Raw genomic sequence first — 25,307 nt, 5'->3', positions numbered from 1 at the left:
TGAGGAGAAGGGAGGGACACAGATAACAAAGACTCAGAATGCCTAGCAGAGTAGATCACAGGCCAAACTTGTGAGCAACAAAATATCCAAAGCTATCCCAGGGCGAAAGTCTAAGAAACAGTATTTACCTACCTGTTGAAATGAAGCCTGAACAAAACGAATGACTTGTTTTCTCACAGAATCTCAGGGCTGAGCGTGTGAGGGTGTGGTTCATGGGTGGGTGTGGGTGGTACAGGAAGAAAGAGCATAGTTCTCAAATCACTGAGCCTGTGGCTCCTGACCTCAAAGGAGGGCTTGGCTGGTGTTCAACACTGTTTACTTTTATCTCGAAGAGGAATTTAGTGGGATGCGAAACACGCCCAGGAGACTCACCTACCCTCTGGTGCTTTGGTGTCTAGGTCTTGGATCCTGGTCATTCCTGCCTTGGCAGTGGCTTTCTCTGATTGTGGCAATGTCCATGACTTACAAACAGCATGTTTGCTGACTGTGCATATGAAGGCTGTGTGAAGGTTACAGCCAAGCAAGATGAAGGAATATCGTTCTGAAGCCAGTCGTAGCAGGCGTGCAGGCTGTAATTGATTATGTTTGCTGTTACAGGGGTATTGTCTCCTGTCTCAGGGTACTTATCTTCCAGAGAGGAAAGCAATGAAAGCAAGCAGTTAAATGAAAGCAGAAGGATCTTCTTTAAATGGCCAATAAACAGCTTCCATGCTTAGACTTAAGGAGGAGCAGCTATGCTGTGACCAAGAAGCTCCCACAAAGTCTAGGCTTCCCAGAATTCCAGTCTGATTTACATATGCAAACCAACCAGCCTGATTTGCATATACAAACCGAGGAAAATGTTTTACTCTCGGGTTTGTCACTATTTATCTGACAAATGCTGGAGAAGTTGGCAAAGTGGAGGAGCTGCTGATTTACTGTTGCTTTCTCTGGGGTTCCTGCAGTCAGGATATAACAGTATCTACAGGAAGCTGCAGATATTCACTTTATTTCAATTAGCTCTCGCCAGCCCAGGAAACAGGACTTTCAGCATGTCTCGGGCTTCTGACTTGTGAGATAAGCCCTGAAGCCCTGGCTAGGCTTCCCCAGCAGTAATGGCTACTCTGTACTCGATCGCAGCTTACCTGCTGCTGTTTATCTAACTCCATTTGTGATGAGCTATCACTTCGTCTGTTTGAATCTTGACTTGATATTAATGTATAAAGCTTTATCTTCAGATTAACACCTTTCTGCCTTTTGTGACCTAGGGTTGGGTTTTTCATTGCGTGAGCTTGTCTACATACTAACAAACCTCAGGACTGAGCAGCGCCATTTCCGAATGTGCCTTATGAGCTGACGTGGTCCCTATTAGGTTTTGAACTACTAACAAGAGAAAGCACTGACATCTCTCTGTCAACATTTTCCAGGACTACAAATTGCTCATGCATCAGAAATTCTCCAGATATGGCATAAAAAGACTACGAAGCGAATGCATTCTTGTACCGAGGGTCTGCAAGTCAGGGTAATTTCAGAATATACCACATATGCTGAAAAGATGGCAGATGCAAGGATTGGATTTAACCATAGATGATAAGCCAATTTTCTCCATACTCTGTAACTCAATAAGTCTTTAGTGGCTTCTCAGATAAACAGATGGATGTCATCAAAAGGCACAGGATGATAAATCTGATTGGTGTCTGAAGAATTCGCACAGCTTTATCCCTGAACAAGCACGAAGAGAAAGGGGAGGGGAACCACACTTAAGCCCCAGCATGGGAGTTTAAATTATTTGCTCAGAAACAGTTGTATTTCCCAGTGGCATAATACTAAAAACAACAAGGACGGCTGCATCCAGGAAGGACAATACATCTTTTTAATTAGGCTGCTCCTTTTGAAGACTCACAGTGTTTAGTCTAGCTGTGTTTACTCTGATTTAGCTGATTATTTTCATACAGACTTCCAAATATTCAATTTAAGCCCCTTGGAAGATTATGAATTTCAATTATCCACGAAACGCCTAGACTTTGCAGACACTGAGGTCTAAGGCCACCTCTGCTAGTCAAGTGCTTCCTGTTTGTCCAGATAGCTTCTTGGTGTCCATGTCGCCAAACTGTTTCTTTGGAACATTCGGTAGAATTAAATTTTAAACGGGTGTAACCAGAAAGTTAAATTCTGGATGTACACCAATGACCTCACCCACCAGGGAGACTTGTCTAGGTGAATCCAGGACAAAGGCTGAAGACTTAAGAGGCACTCAGAAGGTATATGAGCCTTCAACGGATTGTCACTATTGTTTCTGGGTTGTGAGATTATGGGAAAGTTCTAAGGTTTTCGAGTGTTAAATTAGGAAACTTCTCACTGTGGCCAGAATGCAGGATTAGATTGCTTTTAATATTGGTGGTAAAACAAACCACATCTTTCCTAATGTTAGGGGAATTTCTGAGGGAACAGAGATGCCATGGTCTTCATCTTCAGTATAAGATATTGCTTTCATATATTTCTAGAAGAGCAAGAAGTTCACTGTACACACACACACACACACACACACACACACACACACACACTTTTCCATGACATAACTAAACTGTTCTGGGGAACCCAGTCAGGTCAGAGCGATTTTATTTTTATCCGCAGAGCTCCAGCAGGTGCTTCATGGTCCTCTCACCACCGGATGCTCACTCCTCTGCTGAATCCAATTTTTAGTAACTTGAAAAAAATAACAGGGTATTTTTATACAGTAGTCACTACGGACCTGACGTAAGTCCTAGCACACCCCCATGGCAAGTCTAAAGAAAAAAAATCACTATTGTTATCCACTCTGTTGATGAGAAGACAAAACCAGAGAGATTTAGCAACCTGCCCAAGATCCTGCAGTTATGAAATGGGAGAGCTAGAAACTGAGCCCAGACAGCCTGGCTCCGGAGTCTATGCTTTTAAGCATTTTAATATTTTACTGTCTTACATAAAAGCTTGACTCATGTATAAAGATACCCACGATAGGATGAGTAATCAAATCAGATGGGCTGGCCGGGTCACACTGAACACAAGGGTGATGGTCTGTGCCCTGGAGTATTGTTAACTCAAGTGATCTGGGGTGGGGGGACATAGAAAGCAATGCACCAAGAAGGTGGGGGTCAGATGGCCAGGGATCACTCTTGGAATGCCTGTGTGCCACCTTATAGGTAAACTGCAGATTCCAAAGGCACCTGATGTGTGTTGGAAGACTCGGCTGACGGGTCCTCTGTGTGCTGAATGTCCCTGGCCTTCATCTCAGGTGACTGCTGGGCTGCCCTCTTATCTAGACCTCTGCCAGGCATCTGGTCTGCTGAGTTCACAGGCCTACAATTAGTCACTTGTGATCGGCTCCTTGATTGCAGAAGAACTTGGTCCTTCTGTGCCACAGTAGTTTCACTGAGGGGGCTGGGGCTACACTTGACAACTGTCTTCCACAACATTCACAATGCCTTAGTTGGCAAATAAATTGTTGAAATGGAATTTAGCAGTATGTACTGGAAACCAGCAACGGACCATGTGCACATACGAACTAATTTCAGGGCTGGAGATGTAGTCTAAGAAAACAGTCTGAGGGGAAGAGAGAGTTTTATTTGGGGATTCCTCACAGCATTATTTACAACAAAAGGCCTGGGAAGAGCATAAATATCTAAGAAGAAAAAATAAGGCATTTATGATACATCCATAAAATGCAATGTTATGCAGTTGTTAAAATTATATTTCTGATTTTTTGTCTGAAGATTTTTTTAATGACTCATTATATAACATTTGTGGAAAATGGAGAATATAGGACTTCATTAAAAATGATGCCACTTATATAAAAGAAACCTAAATGTATCGGAAATCCTGGAAAGAAATTGGATATTTCCAGGTTGTAAGATGTTTGTTTAATTTTTTTTTTCAAAAAATGCTAAAGGAATTTACATTAAGTTTTCATCAGAAAATCAACCAATAATGTATAAATACCCATGAGCTTCCAAGAAAGCTGGCAGATTCCTGTGGTGGCACCTCGAGGAAGGTGGCAGTGTGCAGAAGAGAAATGGTGCCTTCCTTCGAAGCCTCCCTGATACATGCATGTGTACACATGTGCTCAGAGTGACACACACAAGGACACGTTTCTCACTGGCAGTGGCTCCCAGCTCTTTTCTGTAGAAGTCTGGAATCCCAGCCAACTACAGACAGGAGAATCAGATCATCTCTGTGACTGTTTTTATATAAATTACCCCAGCTGGCAGTCACGGCATTGTGTGACCTAAAATCCTCTAGGCTAGAGCTAAGGCAGGACACTTGTCTCATATGTACTTGTGCAAATCATTGAGGCCTTTCCCCTGCCGCCAGGCTTCTGCTTCTGCACGTGTAAAGTTAGGCACAGTCATTCATTCACTTCCCAAAGCCCTGAGGGGTCTGATTGACAGGCACCACTGTGGTGAGGAAAGACAGCCCTTGCTTCTGAGCTGCCCACAGGTTAGTCAGACAGAGAGTAACTGACTGACCTCTAGTAACAGACATGGTCATCACTGGTCACCTCAGCAGGAGGACTTTAATAGGGAATCAAAGGGTACCAAAGTCAGATGAGAGTTGGCTGCGGGGTGGAGTGGTTAGTACCAGGTATTTGGCTGGGAAAAGCTCAAGGGGTCTAGAGTCATCCTCTGTCTCTAAATACTAATCACTCAAGTATATGTAACCTCTAAGGCAGCAGCCTTGAGGGGCAGCAACCAATCCAATGCGAACACTCTAGCATATAAAATCCTATCATATAGTGGCGCCATTCCAAATACTAAAAGGGGATTAAGACTGGAGTCACTACCGTGAGAACCTGGGTCGTCTCAGATCTGTGGAGAAGGAAGCTGCCTAAGCTAGGGGTCTGAACAAGATGGACTCTCCCTTGTCTGGTGCCATTATGCTAATGACACTGCTCCTGCAAGAGAAGAAAGAGGGCCAGCTCACCAGGAAAGCATCCCAGGGTTCCAGGCTTCTTCCTGTAAGGAGGCTTTGATGCTGTCTCCCACCATTCTCTCCCGTTAAAGATGGAATAGATAAATGGCAGTGTGCTCCTCATGTGAACCCTCAAGGATCTGCAGCAACTGAATACATTTTAATCAACTGGCTGATGTTTTCGATGAAAATTCCTGGTAATTCTCACGTTTAACACTCACAGTTTGTAGAGGAAAAGAATTTATTTTTTTTTTAACCTTGTGAATACATAGGGATTTCAGAAAGAGGGTTACATCAATCAAAGTTACTAAGCTAAAGGTTTGGATTTATTTTCTAATTAACATTTTATCGATTGGACCAATTAGTCTGAACAAGGCTGAGATTCTGTGGATTTCCTAGATCTGACACCTGTGCCTTCCTAATCTGCTGGTAACAAACACGATGTAAATTTACCAATTACAGGACTGCGTCGGACGCGCACCAGCAGCAGCCAAGCCTGGGGTTTGAGTGTGAAGTGTTCTGGGACAAAAAAAAAAGAGTCATGTTTGATCTCTGAGTCACATTTAAAAATCCCTGCTGGCTTTCTGTTTCGCTCTGTCATTTTAAATCCTAAAACAGAGCAGATTAGACATAAGCCTAATGTGTTTCCTGTGAGCGCTTTTGCTCTCTCAGTTCTCTGGTTTATTTACTACTTCCTGGTCAGGACCACCTAGAGGACAGTGACTGCAGCCATAAACATTAGAGAAATCTGCCTCCTCCTGCAAATCCTACTGGCGTGCCACCACAACCAGCTATCCCATGTGCAGTCACCAAGGGTGGACATTGATGTGGATGTCAGGAGGTGCATGCTGACAGGAGTCTGATGTGGCTGTCTCCTTGGAGGTCTGCCAGAGTCTGACATGTTCAGAGGTGGATGCTCACAGCTAACCATTGAACTGATCATGGGGTTCCCAATGGAGGAGTTAGAGAGAAGGAGCTGAAGGAGCTGAGAGGGTTTGCAGCCCCATGAGGAGAGCAACAATACCAACTAACCAGAGCTCCCAGGGTCTAGATCACCATCCTGGGAGCACATAGGGATGGACCCATGACTATAGCTGTATATGTAGGGGAGGATGGCCTTGCCGGGCATAGGTGGGAGAGGAGATCCTTTGTCCCATGAAGGCTGGACATCGAGTGTAGGGGAATTCGAGGGTGAGGAGGTGGGAATGGGGGGGGGGGTAGGTGGGGCCACATACTCATAGAAACAGGATGGGGGGTTGAAATGGGGTAAGGAGATAACATCTAAAATGTAAATAAAATATCCAATAGAGAGAGAGAGAGAGAGAGAGAGAGAGAGAGAGAGAGAGAGAGAGAGAGAAACAGAAAGCTTCACACTCGGTTCTTTCTGTTGTGTAGTTGGTAACTGCTAAACCTCCAACCAAAGAGTACATATGGAGGGACCCATGGCTCCAGCTGCATATGTTGCAAAGGATGGCATTGTCGGGCATCAATGGGAAAAGAGGACCTTGGTCCTGTGAAGGCCAGATGCCCCAGTGTAAGGGAACACCCTCAAAGAAGTAGGGGGAGGGAGAATGGGATAGGGGATTTCTGGGGGTCGGGGAAACTGGAAAGAGGATATCATTTGAAATGTAAATAAAAGAAAATATCCAATTTAAAAAAAAGATTTTGAACCTCAATGTCATTAATCTACACACAGCTACCTTTCAGGGCTGCTGCTGAGGTTCAGTGAGAGCAGAGCAGGAGACAGATAGTTGTTTGACCATCTCACAGTAAGAACTTGGTGATGGCACTGTTTGTGAGCTTGGTCTCTGTGTGAGAGTCCTTGCCCATCTGGTCGCTTAGACCACATCAGGTCAGTCAGCCACAACAGAAATGGCATTCAATCAGAGGCCTGTCCTTATAACAGTATTCTCATATCTGCATTACTTATAGATAACCAGTAAGAAAGAGCTTCATAGTGTCATGGCACGGTCTTGACACACCTAATTATTTTAAACACTTTCAAAAATTTAACAAAAATATGGTCCTACTTTGTAAGCATATTATGATTCAGTAAGAAAAGTTAAGCTTTTAAGGATACTCACTCTTACACTTTCTGATTTACCTATCCGAAATGATTTAAAGATACATGGTAGAGTTCTTCATTAAAAAAAAAAAAGCAAAAACAAAAAAAAAAACAAAAACAAAAAATAAAACAAAAAACAAAACAGTTACATTCTAACAATTTGGTCCAAGAAGCAGGATACAAACTTTAGAGGAACAGACAACAGGGGCACCAGAGAGCTGCTCCTTCTCCTAGTCTCTAGCCAGATAGGTCTCCTTCAGGTGTGTAGACAAAACAGCTCATCATAAGACTTGACTTTAAAACCAGCCCTGCAGCTTGCTGAGTCCGCATTCTCACAGTAAGACAACCCCTTCAGCTTCTAGCCGGGCAGCTTTCTCTAAGGAACTCAGCCATGTACTATGTATGGCTTATGTCCTGGGACACAGTGGGACCAGCCGATAAACACAGACAAATGTACACAGAGTTCTAGGCTAAGTAAGTCTTCAAGGGCTGACCCAGCAACCATGTTATAGAACAAATGTGATTTCTGTGAGAAAATAAAGACATCCTGTAACCTGCAGACGAACCTCTGGGGAGTGTCCAGTTGAAAAGAGGCACGAGAACATACCCTCACTCTTTACTTTGAGACAATCTCAGACACAAAATTTCCAGAAGCATGGGGAGATCTCTGCCTTTCCTTTCAACCAGCTTCCCCAGGTTTTCACCAGGCATTCTGCACATGTCAGACCGAAGAGATTCAGGATCACCTGCTAACCAATCTCTAAGGCATTTGGCACAGGATCAGACCGCAGAGATTCTGGAGTCCCTGCTGACCACACTTTAAGGCACATTTGCAAAGCTCTGATAACAGTTTTTAAATATTGTTTTTAATAGATGTTCATCATTTTGTATTTGCTTTGTTTTTTCCCTTGGTTACACTGGTTATGGACTTAACGAGGATTCTGCAGAACTGTTAAATGACACACCATGTGTGTCTTACTGTTGTCGTGTTAACTGGGATCATTTGGGTAAGGCCTTGTTTGCAGGTTTCTCTAGTAGGAACTGACAGCTTTTCCTTTGAAGTCAACATGTGTCTTGCTGAAGAATGCTTTGAGCCTACACCAAGTGCCACCAACATATTTTGTATGGTTTTACATTCCAGCAGTGGTTCTGCCCTTAACAATTACTATTGTAGTTTTGTCTAATGTCTCGACTTTTCTGCCTCCTCCTTAAGTGCTCCTCCTGTAAGAATGAATTGCTTCCCTCTCCTGTGTTAACTTACCTGACTGTGTTTCTGTTAGGGTGGACTGGGTGTTTGGTTTGTGTTGAGAAGCAGTGGAAGCACACCTATTTATCTGAATCTTTTATCATCAGCTGCTCTTTCACTTGACCCCATGTCCTTCATTGGTCCTATCTATACTGAGCACTTACTTTGGAGAAGTGTAAGGTGATTTTAGTACATCTTGCATTTCACCCTTTTAAGTCTTGGAATCGATCACTTAATTCCAAATTCATCGTTCCTTTCATGAGGGAATAGTTTTAAGAAACCAAGATATATTTGAGTATCAAATATATCAAATATATTCATCACTGCCAAGGCACCACCTCCTCTAGACCCTTTCCTAGGCATAGGGTGAGAAACAGATGCACACCAACATGAGTTCTTGTGTGTAAATCTATAAACTCCAGGCTATGCCTAAGTCCATAGTGACCCCTGTCCAACCCTGGGCCATACAGGAGTGCACAGTAACTCTAGTCCCAGTCCAACATGTGGGTGCCATGCCAATCCTTACCTTTTCTTACATATTCTTTTCTCCAGTGTGAGAAACTCAGATCTCATGACCCATGATGTATTTACTGTATTCAGACCCCGCACAGACACGAGGCAGCATCGGAATTGCTAACCCATGCTTCCATCTGCCACGGTGTCTCTGCTCGTGGCTCATCTGTCAATTCTGCCCTTGCACTCAAAATAATCTTTTTTTCTTAAGTTATTTAGACTGCGATGTAAAATTGCTCTCTTTGTAATAATTTAGTCTCAATTTATTCCTCATTTTTGGTTCTTCCTTACCCTGCTATTATTTAGGTATTTACTAGTTATGTTTTGAGAGTAAAAGCTATTCATAATCAGAAGCACATTCAAAGGGTTCCTCAGTACCAACTGTCCCCAGTATCTCACTGCCCCATCTCCTCATCGTTGCCTGGTGTGTTTGTATACACCCTTTCCATGCTTTTCATGCAGGTAGACAGTCTTGTTGATTTCTGGTTTATTTTATTGTATTTGTGTGTGTGGACTTTGTATGGAGTTTGTGTGTGTACACGTGTGCATGTGTGGGAGCCTGCATGTGTGTGGAGGCCGACATCAATGTTTGGTGTCTTTCTCAATTTGTCTTCACCTTATTTTTTTTAGGTTAGATCTTTCACTGAACTTTGAGCTCACCCATTTAGCTACGCTGCGTTGGGTGGCCAGGGGATCCCCAGGAGCCTCCTACATCTGCTTCTACAGAGCTGTGATTGCAGATACATGTCCTGTGCCTGGTCTTGTACATGGATGCTGGGGCTACACAGTAGGATCTCCAAGCTTGTGCAGCAAGGACTTGTGAATAAGTCATTCTGCCAGCCCTTAATTTCTGGTTATTCTTCTCTTTTGTAAACTTAGATTGTCATATGTTTTCTCTCTCTTTTTGAAACAGGGACTCACTCTGTAATTCAGGTTGTTCCAGAACTCACTATGTATATAACCCAGGAAGGCCTCAAACTCACCATGACCTACCTGCCTCAACTCTGCAAGCCAGCCATCATTCCTGTCTACATTTTTTATTTCCCCCTTTAACACACTTGGCTATAGTTTTAAACACCCAGCATTTGTCACAAATACAGTCTGTAAATCCCTTCTGGTTCTTTCAGAGAACTCTCCTCTGTCTCCTTGCAGGTGCATGAGAACTCGTTCAGGTATTTGCATATGTATTGTTATCTAGGTTGTATTTAATAGCTTGTGTTTCTGAAAAATGATGAAACAAGTAACCAGCTTATTTATATTTCATTCTGCTGGATGTATTTTTTTGGGTAAATTCCCACGAGTTAGATTGCATGTGCAGTTTTGTTAGGTGCTACCAAATCCCCATCAGTGTGGGACAGATGTTGTCTCGCCTGCAGTATGTAGTCATCCTTTTTAATTTTCACCAATATGATAGGTGAGAAAAAGAACCGTGGAACTGTTGGGGTTTCTACAAGATACTTTCGATGGGAATGGGAAGAGAAGATTGGGGAGAAGCTCAGATGGACAGGTTTGCAAGCCTGGATGGAATCTGGGAGCTCTCTACTAAGACTGGAGTCACTTTGGGGGCCTATAAAAGGAGGATGACTCTGGAGTGATGGCCAAGGTCAAAAGCCATAAGACAAAGAGCGCAGTGACCTGCTGAGGGGACAGACTTTGTCCAACACTATGCAAGAGACAGGCTTAGGAAGACCAACTTGGTTTTAGATATAAGATCAAAGGCAATAGCAAATAATGTTTAAAATAGAGACATTCAAAGGTGTTTGCAAAAATCTGTCTTCCAACACCCAATGAAAGATCCAGAATGTAGGCAGTCAAGCAAAATCAGAAGATGCTGTAAATGGATGGTTAAATGGTAGGAGTCTTGAGATTCATTTGTGTCACACACACACACACACACACACACACACTCAAACACACATGCACACATGTGTGCATATACCACACGCATGTGTGCATGCATGCACACACATGCACACACACACACAAGTGCACATGCAAACACACGCCCATGCACATACATGCACATATACATGTGTGCACATGCACACACATGCACACATACACACCCATACAGACACATACACACTCACAAGAGCAATGGCTTCTGATCCTGCTTGAAACCTTAAGGTGGTTGAGGAGTCTGTGGAACGTAAATTTTGAGGAAAAATATTGGAAAAATTCAAGAAAATCAAGGCTCTTATAGATGACCAATCCATCACGGCATATTTCTGCATGAAGAGAAACCTGAAGAAATGTTCTAAACACAGAAGAGAATCACCCATGCTGCAAGGGACTAACAAGACTGTGGGACAAACAGAGGAATCAGTTCACCTCAATGAAGTTTCAGATCTATTTCCAAGACCAGACTAGGAGACAGATATTAAGGATTGTTCCTTCTCCTCCTCCTGCTCCTCCTCCTCCTGCTCCTCCTGCTCCTCCTCCTGCTCCTCTTGCTCCTCCTGCTCCTTCTCCTGCTCCTCTTGCTCCTCCTCCTCTTCCTCCTCCTCTCCCTCCTCCTCCTCCTCTCCTCCTTCTTCAGTTTTTGAATGAGAAATATCTAGAACTCTTGTAGTGAAACACAAATGCCAAGTGCTGGACAAGGTGCAATAGAAAATATGAATTCACAACCCGCTTAGGAGCTGGATTCTGGAAGGTTTAGCACTCCCAGGCATAGGTGAGCAAGAAAGAGGAGGAAAAGAATTAAGCAATGTATTGATCCTCTATTGCACTTTAGGCATCATTTACCAGCAAGCAGATAATGATGGGAGGGATTTATTGCCCTTAGCTTGCCTGGGTGGGATGAAGACAGTGTAATGAAAATTTTATAGCAGTAAATGAAAAGAAATCGAAGCTGTGGAGTGTTGATGGTTGAGATGGAGACAAAGTTCCCAAGGAGGCACCACCACAGAGGAGGAACCACCACGGAGGAGGCACCACCACGGAGGAGGCACCACCACAGAGGAGGCACCACCACAGAGAAGGGACCACCACGGAGGAGGGACCACCACAGAGGAGGAACCACAAGGAGGAGGAACCACCACGGCGGAGGAACCACCACAGAGGAGGGACCATCACGGAGGAGGGACCATCACGGAGGAGGGACCATCATGGAGGACATGGTCCCCAGATGAGGCTTTCTCTTGGTGGAAAGAGAGGTACACAGAAACAGGTCCAAGCAAAGGGCAACCTATCATGTTTGCGCGTGCAAGTGTGTGGTTAAACGTTTCTTTTGAAACCAACACCAAGAAGCACATAACCTCTCTCTAAAATAACCATTATTGGCACATTTCATCAAGAACAGCATTGAGGACAGCATGTGCTTAAACATCAGAGGAACTAATAGAAACAAACAACTTCCTCTTCTGGTACAAGAAGAACAGCAGGCATCAGAACAAAGTAGAAAAGGTCAGAAAGGCCAGGGAGGAGGGAGGAGGGAGGAGGGAGGAGGGAGGAGGCCTGAACTCTGAGTGGGAAGGCAGCCATTGGCAGGGCAGTAGGCTCTAAAAAGAGGGGCTGGAAACCAAGAACATTAACACGTGGGCAAAGCCAAGAGCACCTTTGACTCTGAGGAAATTTTCTTCAGGGAGTGCCAGTTTCCTTGTCGCACCAGCAAAGGGAGGGAACCACATCTAGAGTCTCAACACAGTCCATGAGTCTTGAGCCAGTGACATCTGGGAAGCCCAAAGAGCCATGAGGGTCAGAACAAGCCAGAGGAAAGACAGGCCTGAGCAAAGATGAAAGGCCAGACTCAGGAACTGGGCTGCACCGAGGCTGGAGGTGATTTGGACGTTGCTCTGTGATACGCAGTAGGTTAGCTAGAGAATACAATCAGCTGCTCTCTATTTCTGGAGAGACAAGGACAAGAAGATGGGGAACAAAAGAAAATGAGATCAAATTGCAGTAGGGATTGTGAAGTAACAGAATGACTTGTCTCGGAAGTGAGCAGCATGCCTTTCAGGGGACGTCTTTAGAAACTGTCTGTCCAAGATGATTCCGGACAGGGTCAGCAGCTGTGACGGCAGGCACTTGCCGGAGCCAGATGTCGTTTCGCTGCCCTTCAAAGCTCTGTGTTTAGGCAGTTATATAATATTATGCATAAATAGAGTAATACAAAATTACCCCATTCATACATTTTATGTATCTATTAATATGGACACACAGTTTCCTTTCCATTTTACCAGTAAAGTTTTGAATACAAATGTAACTAAGCCTCTCCCATTACAGCCTGGCCTTCAGAGCTAATCACCTCTCTGAACACTTAAGGAGTCATTTTTCATTATGATGGGAAGCAAGGCGAAGGCAGATGGCAGAGTCATGTTATTGATTTGATGATCCTTGCCTGGCTTGTTGGATAAATGGAACCAAATGATGGTCACCGCATCTAGACTTTTAGGGACTTCAAGGTTCAATTCAAATTATATCAGACAGCAGGTTCAGGAGACAAGAATCAATTTATCCCCAATGCTTCTAAGCAACAATCCCAGGGATTACGAAGGACCCTTCAGACTACCTCCCAGAAGTCTTCTGGACCAGTTTAAGTCTCTAAGGAGGAATGGACATTCTCTCTCTGGTTTTACTGGTGCTTTTGGGGCATGACAGTTCAGGACAAGCTGGCCATCAATTAAGTAAGTCTGCTCAATTTGCATGGCCCATGCTCATTTGCAAATTATAAGGCAGATAGATGGAGATAAATTACTCACTTCTCAAAGGGTCATTAACTTTTTCCTTAAAAGCCCTTTGAGAATGACCATTGTGGCTTTAAGGAGTTAACGTAATTATGGCCAAGGGTTACCTTTTGTGGAATTACATTTCTACTGCTGCTCCCCAATCTCCCTCAGGACTGTCATTAGCAGGAACACACATTCATGCTCAAAAGAGCTCTGGTAGACAGTACCATACTTCTGAACAAAGAATCTGAGACTGGGTTAAATTTTTTCTTTACTTTAAATTTTATTGTAAAATAACACACACACACACACACACACACACACACACACACACCCCGGATCCGACCACATTTTATCACCTTTGCCTGACACTTTTGGGCTCTATGTGGCAGGTGTTGTATAGTTGAGAATTGCTAAGAGGAAAATTATCATTCTTTTTCAGGCTAGACAGACCTTTACCGTGGTAAAATACACACTAGGAAGCACCAAATCCTCTCCGCATGAGAGATTCAGAGACTTTTTTTTTCTTTTTAGTCCCAGCTCAGCTACAAACATGTCTCCTGTTTGTAAGCACTGTGAGCTTGTCTCTTGCAAACTGTGAGGTAGAAATGGGTAACCTGTAAGGCTATTTCTCAGTCACAAAATGAGAGTCCTTGGCCATCAGGATTACCCATCCACCCTTGTTTAATGCAGAAGGACTGAGTGTTGATGTCCTCTCTCCACCCCCTGCCAAATTTGTATTCGGAAGGCCTAATCTCTAAGTAGTGGCACAGGAAAGGAGGCCTGTGGGTAGGAGTGCAGGTCAGATAAAGCTTTGAGGGCAGAGCCTCACTTACTTGACATAGCAGACCCTGTGCTGTCTCCATTTGTGAGTACACAGCAAAGAGATGACAGCTGAAAGCCAGGACAAGACACCCAAGCGCATCCCCACCTGGATTTTGACGTGTGCCAGCCTCCACACCTCTGAGAGCTTTGCACTGGCTGTTCAATCTAGTTTATTGCAGAAGTCCCACTGATAGCCAATCAGCAAGCTTCACTTAGATTCTTTTGAATCCATGAACTGCAGTTTTCCATAGGCTACGGTGCCGTTTTTTATAAGGAGTCCAAAGGGAAGCAGATTTACTCTCTATATTTAATTTATAGTCAGAAAATTTGCATCATATTGTCTCGATTTGACTTCAGAAGCAGCTTGCTTGTTGTGAACGGATCTTGATCCCTGCCCTGGTTTTGTAATTATTTGTTGAGTTTTCCCGCTGCCCTCACTTTTTCCTTGACCAAAATAATTGTTTACAAATCAACTCTAGAACCACCAAAGTGGGGTGGTGGGCAGGAAAAGGAAGTGTGCTGGCTACAGGCCTCCTGTCAGTGTGAGGTGCTCTGCCCCTTTAAAAGAAATGTCTCGAACTGCTTATCCTGAGAATATCTGAGCCAAATTTTAGGGTTACCCCAACGCACAGGCATGTTTCAGGTCTACTAGATTTCTTATAGGTATTTTTCTTTGCTTCTTTAACACATGGATCAACTCATCTCCATTAAATATGACACAAAGATAACAGTTAAAACCTCAGCTAAGAGGAGCAAGGCCACCCCACTGCTGATTGACACTGGCCACAGAGACGCTTGTGAAGTGCTCAGAAGCAGTCCATCTATTTATGAAAAGCCCCAGCTAAACCCACTTGAGATTCAGAAGAATGCCATTGTAGGTGAAGTTTTTCTGACTTTAAATTCTGGCTCTGCATTTAATTACCACGTAGCTGTAGGCAAGTGTCCAACCCTCCACGAGCTCACCGTCCCCCAGGTGACGAATGTGTATTCTATATAACTGCCAGGGTTATAATAATTTAAAGATATTTAGAGCACAGAATAGATTCTAAACAAGCTATGTGATAATGATTACAATGGAAAATAGATGCTTTGGTTTGTAACGCTCACAAGCGAGGTGAGGCTCTTCTGAGAAAAACTAACATGTGGACCTTTACTCCATGAAATTCATATATACATATATATGTATGTATATATAATTTTATACTTAAAGTAATAAACCGAGTTGCACTATCTCAAATTTAAATCTCGTTTTAAAAAAGTATCATTATAGGAAGAAATCAAAATTAAAATCGTAAAATAGAACATTTTATGACAGGTTTCATGGGTGGAGTGTGGGAGATACAGAACTTGCTTCAGGGTTTTGTGTCAACCTTCACTAATATTCTGATTTCATTGAATCTTAAATCTAGGCAACTAAGTTTTAACAGATATATTACACCAAAAGCACAGTTCTCAGCTTAATTTTACTCCTCAAGATGTGCAGACTCGATGCTTCAGAAATCAAAGAAGCACAAAACCTAACCTTCTAAGGTTATGGGCTTACATTTGTATAGCAGACTTCGTTTGGTAAGAAGTCATATATGTTATATCTTATTGATTTTACTCATGAATAAAATGTTTATCAAACAAAGAGTAAGGCCAGGAACCCATTGGCAGCTTCCACCTGGGAACCAGGTAAAGGGACGTCCATTATGGTCATTATGACTGTCAGGGAAGAGGAAAGAGGTTCACTGGCTGCGCTCACACATGTTGGCACCACAAAGGTTCCATGGAACAGAAGGGAAATCGGAACTCAGTCTTGAAGACAGGCAGCTGAGGAGGGAAAGGGCATCGAGGAACGGGGCGACGCTGAGATGACAAACTAACCATTCATAATTGCAGAGAGAGTAGGTACAGGGCCAGGTGTGGTGGCTTTTGCAGGCCAGTTTGAGACCAGCTCAAGATACATAGATTGGCATTGCATAAAAAAAAAAATAAAACAAGGAAAAAGCAAGCAGGCAAGCAAGCAAGCAAGCAAGCAGGCAAGCAAGCAAGCAGGGATAGAATTATAACAGCAATTACAAGGGCTCAACACAGTCGCCTTCCTTATGTGATAGGTGAGGATACAGGCTGAAGAGATGGCATGAAGTTGGCTCACTCAGGCTGCTGTATGCATGAGTACAACTGAGGGCTGCGGGCACTACATAAAGGGGCTAAGTAAACACAGAGAGGGCCTCCTGCCCTGAAGTCTATCTCTGGATGTTTCAACAGACTGTAAATGGTGGGTGAGCTTGTGAAGAATGATGAGTAGAGCAATGTTTCCCTTCGGCAGAAATCCAGGTTTGGAAAAAGCATGGTGGTATCAAGAATAAAAAAAATCAAGGTCTGATCTGTCTGCTGTGGGGGTCAGGTCTCAGGGACTACAGTATCCAAGAGAGAGCAGAGGGAGGGAGCAAGGGGAGGAGGAGAGCGAGAGGGGGGGAGAGAGGGAGGAAGGGAAGGAGGGGAGGAGAGATATCACTTTAAAGGGATCCAAGGAGCATGGAGGAGGTCTGAGGAATGGGCAGACAGAAGGTGACTTTGACTTTACTTCTAAGCAGCAGGAAAGCCAGGAAGAGATCCATGTTCAGCAGGTGAGGATTTATGTTTGCAGGACTGGGAAACAGCACACAGCTTTCCTAACTAGATGGAAAGGACCCCAGAGATTTGCTAAGGCTGAACTCAGGAGAATGGAAAACCTTCTCTGTAAAGGACTCACAGAGTCTGAAAGGCAGGCAGAAGAGCTTTGGAGCCATGGCCTCTCTACGCATTCTAAGTAGACCTGACCTGACATAGGTCAAGGTGCAGACCACCAGGGGAAGCAAATGCTTCTGGAAGCTCAGGAGGTGAGGTGAGGTGGGGAATATCCAACAGTCCAATAGTACAGGAGCTGCAGTGAGACCTGGGAAAGGCATCATGAGGGCTACAGCCATCACTACGGGACTACGACAGAAAGCCTCAACAATCTACACTAACCTCAGCAACCAGACATCTCTTCAAATTCCCCTCCATACCTTCTGTTCATTACACCTAACATGTTTTTAAAATGATGGGTTTATCTGCATGATTATCTGTGTCATGTTTATATCTACGAAGGCTGCAGTCTCACCAAATGTGGACACTCTAGCACAGAGCAGATGCTTTTAAATGCGTCTGAGTGAACACAAAGAGCAAGTGGACTCACACCTGCCTGAGCTCTGGACAGAGGACAGAACCATTCTCTACTGTGGGGTTTGGGTCATTTGCATATCAAACATTCATAGAGACAACAGTGTTAGACATTTGTTCTTATTTAATTACCTTACTGGGTCCTCAGCCTAATTCTGTCATTTATTAACCCACACTTTTCCTTTCCTTGTGCAGATTAACATATTGGCTGTGAGCAATACTGGATTTGAGACTATAAAAGTAACTAACATGCTGGATGTTTATATTGAATTTAATATGGTATTTCTTACTTCTGCCCTGCCCCTTCTGGTAGAGAGTGTCAGGACTGGTTGGCAGAAGTGTTTCTACGAATGTGAAGATACAGATGCAGACTCTGAAGGAAGGGTCTGCTTAGGATGAAAATTCCAGAGACTCCAGGAAATGGGAACCTGTTTAAGAACTGTCTTGAGAGGACAGAGTGTGTCTCTGAGAACCGGCATTTCTGGAATACATCTCTAAGATCACGAGGGACATTCAGCTTTTACTCACTTACAGAACAGGGACACTATGAATTATTTCCATTTCCCCGACAGTGTGGGGTTGCAAACTGGTACTGATTCTGGAAATCAGTCTGGAGGACTTTCAAAGAGCTATAGATCTACCAGCTGTATCAACTGACATCCTACCCCAGAGACACTCTCGAGGCGTGTTCATGGCTGTGCTGCTCACAATAGCCAGGAAATGGAAACAGCCTGAATGTCCTTCCACCGACGACCTGATAATGTAAATGTATTACACACACCGTGGAATACCATTGAGCTGTGAAGAAAAATGAAACCAGGAGATTTACAGATAAACAGATGGAGCTAGAAACCATCTCACTGAGTGATGTGACACAGACACAGGAAGAGAGGCTCCTCCCCTCATGACTCCAGAACTTCCCATGTGAGTGTATGATCTGCAGAACAACAGAGACTATGAAAGGAGAAGGGGACCATGGCTGGGGCCAGGGCTCTAAAAAGGGCAGGACACAGGTGCTATGAAGGGGAATGGAGAAGGGAGCTTTAACTGGGGGGAGGGGAGAGGCACAGAGATCAGGGGAATAAATACTGAGCACGTTTGATAAAGGGTATGAAATCATATTATTACATGTTTTCACAAAATTACATATTATATATGCACACACTTGCATGAAACTATGCCACTTAGGATCATAATACTTCCTCAAGAATGAAAGACTACATAAAAAACAAAACAAAACAAAAAAAACAACAAAAAACCCCCAAAAAACAACAACAAAAAAAAAACCCCAAAACAAAAACAAAACAAAACTATAGGACCAGGCATGAGAAGCCCTTTGAGTTGAGAAGCTCAAGAGACCCTCAGGACAATGCTTGCTGTTGCCCTTGGTTGTCTCCCAGAGGTTGAAGGTACATAAGTCTCCATTGCTGAAGATGCCATGTATTTTGGATACAGGGCTTGAAGGGACTGAGCTGGATCTGACCCAGAAGCCTCCTTCCTGAGGTCTAGCTCTCTGCCATAAGAGGCTATGCAAGCTGCCAGGGGATCACCTGAGGATAATCAACAGATGTTTAATTGGATTTACAACCCACTCAATAGGAAGGATTCTCATCTGGCACTGTAATCTCAGCTAACTAGCTGAGGCTTACTGGTAAGGCCAGGCAACCCAGAGGAGAGCTCATCACTGCCACCTCCCGAAGCAGTGTGAGTTCTACCTTCATTCTGAACTCTGCATTCTGAACGCTTGTCCTCATCCCACAGATAAGAGGAGCCCTCGTCCCTTGTGAAAAGGCTTCTTTCTTTTGTAGCAGATGAAGACCAACATGGAAACCCACAGTTGGTCATAATTCAGAGAGGAAGCAATCATGGGTGCCAAGCTCCAACTGAGGCATCTGCAATCCCTCTACCTCAGGCTCAGGGAACATCGTGGAAGAGAGAGCAGAGAGTCTCCAGAGCCAGGACACCAGATTGTCTGTTTTCTACATATGACAGGGAAGCCACACCCATGAGGTCTCAGCATCATGCCTTGTCTAAACAAGACTTGGACAATGATGGCAGTTGACATGTCACCACAGAGGGAGAAGCTCTCACAAGGCAGTTAATGACCCCTGAGCAAGAGGGAGAATTGGCCTTACTCAGGAATGGACCCCCACACTGGTCCAATATCAAGCGGCCAGCCCTAAAAACACACACACACACACACACAAGAGAGAGACACTAAATGTGTTCAGCAGGGTGTATGTACAAGGACTCACAGTGTGTGCTTCAGGTTCCAACCCTGACTTCCCTCAGTGATGGCGGAGCGTAATTCAAGAGTTGAGAACTGAAATAAACCCTGTCCTCTCCAAGCTGCTTTTGGTCGTGGTATTTTATCACAGCAACAGAAATCTTAACGAAGACAGGAGCTAATTGGTTTTTGTCACTAATAAGCAGTAGATAGGAAAAGAAAGTATCCTAGCTAATCCCGGGCAACTAGAAGTATTAGTTAAATGGTCAAACAGATAGGATAGTGTGAGTTGCAGTAGAGCTGTGGAGTCAGTTTGGAGCAGCTGAGTGGATCTTCAGAACACAGCCCAGTCATATCTAAAGCACTTGTCCACTGCCACTTGTCCACGGCCACGCAGCAGAGTTGAGTGGCTGAGCCAGGCCTGCCCCTCCGGACGTGTAACTCTGAGGCCATAGTTCACACATCCAGACTTAGTGTGAGTTCTACCTGCATTATACACTTGTCCTCATCCCACAGACGAGAGGAGTCCTTATCCCTTGTCAAAAGGCTTCTTTTGTAGCAGATGAGAACCATCATAGAAATCCACAGTTCATCATAATTCAGAGAGGAAGCAATCACGGGTGCCAAGCAACTGGACATGCCTATTTTATTACACACAGAATTCTTAGCAGACATGCCATCATAAACACATACTTGCATTTTACCAAGTTTCTGTAGTTATGTCATCAGGAAAGATCAATGAACTCTTCTTGTTCTCTTCAGCCTGCTGATTAGCACAGTCCCTGCATGTTTTTCTTTACTACATTTGTTTTATTTTTTTTTCCTTCCAAACTAATGGCTATATCTAAAAGCACCTCATGTCTGTATTGAGATCACAGTGGTATACGGGATGAGGGTCCCAAACCCCTGGCTTTGAATTCTGGCTCAGTCATTTCTTAGCTGAATTGACTCTGGGCAGATTGTTTAGTCTCTGCTGAGATTCAGGTAAAATGGTAGTCACGGCAGCTTCACAAAGGGACTGGAAGCAATAAGTATGTTTGTGCATCCGTGTGTGTGTGTGTGTGTGTGTGTGTGTGTGTGTGTGTGTTTGTATGTGTTCATATTTTTTTGTTTTTTTGTGTGTGGCAGAAATTTCCCTGCCCAATCTATTTGCAGCAGGAGGCCTATGACTGGACAGGAAAAAGGGAGGCGGGGCTAAGGGGGGCGGAGAGACGCAGGGAGGAAGAAAGGCAAAAAAGCGGAGGGAGGATGTGGACCCATGTGGTCTCATGTAAATAGGTACATATAAAATCTAAAGGTCAGGAAAATTGGGTGGGTATATATCTCTATCTCTATCTCTCCATTGGTTAACTTCAAGCATCTAGAGTTTTGATTTACTGGGTTACTGGAAGGTGAATCCACCTACAATAGGGTGGTTATGGCTGTGAAAGAACTAGCAGCTCCAGGAACAAGAGAATTGGAGCTGGAAGCACAGCGACTGGTCGCTACGGGGACAAGCTATTGAGAGTAGTCTGGAGGACACTCAGCTGGAAACAGGCGGCCCACCAGCAGCTGGCATTCATGCAGGAACATGGCAGCTAACCCAGGAACCAGCCGGACATATCATTTCAAATATCTCCCACTACATTTGTATGTGTCTCTGTGTTTATGTGTTTATACTTACGTGTGCGTGCACACGTGAGTGCGTGCGTGTGTGTGTGTGTGTCCTAATAGAAAGGCTGACAGAGAATTGTTATTTCTCTTTTATTTTTAAACTTCAAAGCTCTTTCATCATAGTTTTAAACAGTAAATGTATCAGTGACACTGTGGCTAGAATATCATTTTAAAGTTTGTGTAATACTTGTAGATTATTCTAAGAAAGTCTGATCATCTTGCTCAAAATTCTAAACCTGAAGTAAGACATCACAGTCTTAGACTTCACAACAGCGTGTCCCTTGTTAATGTCAGAAATGCCACATAGGCTGGGAAGTTGGCCTAGGAGGCAGAGAAGCTGTACCCATCTGAAGACTTGTGTTCCACTCCTGGGATTCTCATAAAGGGAGTAGGAAAGAGGAAACTTCACGGAAGTTGTCCTTTACACATGAACTGTGCTGTGTGTGTCCCACTACCACACACAGAATAATAATAAAATACTCTTAAAAAACGATCATATATGGACTGCATCATGGTAAAATTTTGGCTTTAGTTGACACAGACTGCTTCTTTTTTGCGGTGGATATTTGGGGCCCTGGAATTTTTTATCCAGTGAGGAGCGTTCATATGCATCTCATTAGGGAAGAATCCATAAGCTTTGGAATCCATAAGCTTCCATCAGAGAGGAGGTGGTCATTGTCCTTTTCAGTCTGTGCTTCTCAGCTCTACTTACTTTGTCCACATTTCATCCTGATGTGACCCTAACATGCCTGGGGACAGTGCTGTTTGTGTGATCAGAGACAAGCTTGGTTTAGTGTCACGCAGCAGAGCTGCTTCATGGGAATGTGAGTTCTGCAGCAACTCTGAGGCAGGAAGAGAAACATCATGGTGAACCATGCTAACAGTACAGATCTCACAGTGACCTCAGAGCCTGGTGTGGCTGGCAGGGGCTGCTCACAGCAAACACACAAGATGCAGCATGTTTGCTGGGTAAGTGAGGCACCTGATCAGTTCAACTCTAGAAACATCGGAAACAAACAACACCCCCCCAAAAAAACCCACATTTAATATCTTGTGCCTTACTTCTGAACCACCTAAGGGGAGAGTTACTCATGAGCACCTCAATATATTATATATAGAAGCACAAAACATACCACACACATGTTCACACAAACACATTCACACACACACAAGCACCACACAAATATACAGAGACACAGACACATACATACACACACACATACATATACACACACACATGTTCACACAGACACAAACACATTCACACACACATAAGCACCACACAAACATACAGAAACACAGACACATACACACACACACAGACACACACAGAGACACACACAGAGATACACATACTCATGCATATCCTAAAAAGATTAGCAGGTTAGGAGAAAGTCTAAAGAGGGGGTGTCAAGAAAGGAGAATGGAATATATATGAAGAGAAAGCAGGGAACGATTTGTGGGGAGAAAGGGAGCCAAGAGGAAGGGAAAGGACAAATAAGAAAGTTCAATGACATCTTAGTGCATAGAAATGTCACAATGAAACCATTACTTTGTATGTAAAAACAACCAAACAACCAAACAACCAAACAAAACCCCAATAAAACGGAACAGATAACACTGAGGAAGAGATTAGTGGCGGAGCCAGCTACAGGGTAAATGTGCAGTGTTTCTTTTGACCTTGGGTTAGAGAAAGGCCAAAAGTAGTTCACATTTTCAAGACAGATACAAAGAAAACAGGCCGCCTCTACTCATTAGATATTACAGAAGCAGTCGTTAGTAGAAAGAGCAAACTCTTTTTGATTCCCCTAAGAGCCCCAGCTGCTCCTGCAGGAGAAGGTCACTGGCGTGTGTTTCCGGACGCTCACTGTTGGGTGCTAAAGAGCAGTTTGAGGAAGAAACAATACAGTGGTGACCTTAACTGTCATCCAGACTGGATTGGAGAAGATTCAGAAGCCTGAAAGTATTCTCTCTCTCTCTCTGTGTGTGTGTGTGTGTGTGTGTGCGCGCACATTTTCATTGAGTGTTCTGAATGCATGTGGGAGGAAGGTCCACCCTCAACATGGATGTGCTGAATGAGAGAAAGGAGGACCAGCAAGGGCGACTGTGTCCTGAAGGAACCTGCAGACACCGCATTTAAGACAGTCAAGAGAGTGTTGTTCCATTATTTCCAAATACTTTACTATTAAAGAAATTTGATAATATAGCAAAGTTGAATTTTATGATGCACATTGCTATTCCCAGCATTGAGTCTCCTGTTGACCATTTTACTTTGCTTGCTTCACACCTGTCAATCAGCCCTCATCCTAGCCAACATTAGCATATCATAGATTTCAAAGCAGAGGCTGTCACTAGGTAACAGTGTATCTTGAAGGATAGCACCAAAGAACACTCCTGCTCCTGTAAGAATACCTGGGCAAACTTATTAGGTTTTTAAAAAAGAAACAAACAACAAGATTGTCTTGAATAATGCATGGAGACACAACAACGGAGACACAACAATGGTCACACAATGGAGACACACACTGCATCATTCATTCACTTTCCAAGATGTGGAGAAAGTGTTTAAACCACTTCAGTGCTTCATCGATCTACCTGGGGGGCAGGCCTGTGGACACTTGTCATCATCAATTCTGATACTTCAGTTATGAAGCTGTGGCCCTGTTAGTTATAAACATGCTCTCTGCTACAGATGGAATGCTGGCAGTAATAAATTGTTTTTTCTTTGCTCTGTAGCCTTGCCTCCCCTGCCCCAGTTCTTATGTGTAGAAGCACAGGGCATTCTACACCCAACTCCTCTCACTCAGAGCTTTGTGTTACCCAGTTCGCAGGCTTGTCATGAAGATAGAATGGGAGAAGTCTGAGAGCACCGTGTAAGCGACACAGTGAAGGAGCATTATCAGGAGGGACTGTGACACACTCCTCCGTGAGAGAGCACAGCTGCAGCTGTGGTCCACACAGCCGCTAGGCTTAAATCAGAGAGAGTTAAAGGTCAAAGGGTCAGAATATTGACAGTTGCTCTACTTTCTCCCATCAGTGAGTCCTCTGGTCAAGGATCAAGGGGGACGTTGGCTTGTTTTCATTAGCTGAGTGTTTGTTTTGGAAATCATCCCAGCTTTAAAACAATGTTTCCATTAGCTGGGCACAGTTCCTATAATTATCCATCTCATCTGACCAGTGCCTAACTTTTCCATTCTGCATGCTACTCACCTGGGCAGTGCTCAAAGAACAAAGACACCCACCCAGTGTTTAGGAAGGTGTGGGTGGATTTCTTTTCTGAATAAACATTTATTGCTGAACTCTGGATAGAAATTCTTGCAGCACACAGACAGCTGCAGGGGCTGTAAATGAAGAGTCGGAAACTGTCCACATGGGGTGGCTTGCAGCAGGGATATTCAGAGTTTAAAAGATGTAAGGGTGAATATTTTCTATTTTTGGAGAGGGGCAATACAAATCATGGCAAGGTCAAAGTTCAGTGGGAAATGAGGGAAGATAACCTAACTAGGAGGCAGGTTCACTGTCCACCACAGTGAAGGAGAAGGTGCCAGAACACAGGCACTTAACTTAGTTTTGTGTATGAAAGGAACTGAGGAGAAAGATCCAGACAAGCCCTTGCTCTCCAAACATTCCTTCTATTGAGAGTTAACCAGAAAAGACAATAAGAGTATTTACAAAGATTATTTTGGGTAGATCGATTATGACATGTACACAGAGACACGAGTGTGTGGTGTGATCTGACTACTGACTACACTCACATGAGTGTGTTTGCAATGAGGGAACCCTAAGACCATACTTACAATCGGCTCCCAAATCAAAACATTTATTTCAGGTAGGGAAAGGTGACTCAGGACAGGAATCACTCTGTTTATCCGTGGGAAAGAGAATATCTAGCCTGTCAAGTGCACTTGTCCGGAGCCGAGAGGAAGAACATATCCCACTCATATGAGATGTTTGCATTTAGCTACTGTCTCCTGATACCACGCAGTCCCCTAAACACAC

At 43.8% G+C, this 25,307-nt stretch overlaps 1 protein-coding gene across 2 annotated transcripts in view; it reads right to left on the bottom strand.

The window, feature by feature from the left end:
• Atrnl1 (attractin like 1) overlaps positions 1–25,307 on the bottom strand; it is a 539,822-nt gene that overhangs the window by 71,935 nt on the left and 442,580 nt on the right. Inside the window, exon 29 of one of the 2 annotated variants that reach the window (XM_034499812.2) lies at positions 5,318–5,445. The exons of the other annotated variant lie outside the window; for it this stretch is intronic. Within the exon in view, the coding sequence (XP_034355703.1) occupies positions 5,345–5,445 (101 nt within the window). The 3' untranslated portion in view covers positions 5,318–5,344. Of the gene's footprint in view, positions 1–5,317; positions 5,446–25,307 lie in introns of those variants that run through there. 2 annotated transcript variants of the gene reach the window in all.

Source organism: Arvicanthis niloticus, chromosome 1 (assembly GCF_011762505.2).
Source record: "Arvicanthis niloticus isolate mArvNil1 chromosome 1, mArvNil1.pat.X, whole genome shotgun sequence".
NCBI lineage: Eukaryota > Metazoa > Chordata > Mammalia > Rodentia > Muridae > Arvicanthis > Arvicanthis niloticus.
The sequence above is the reverse complement of the archived record's forward strand: the minus strand, read 5'-3'. Positions and strand labels throughout refer to the sequence as shown.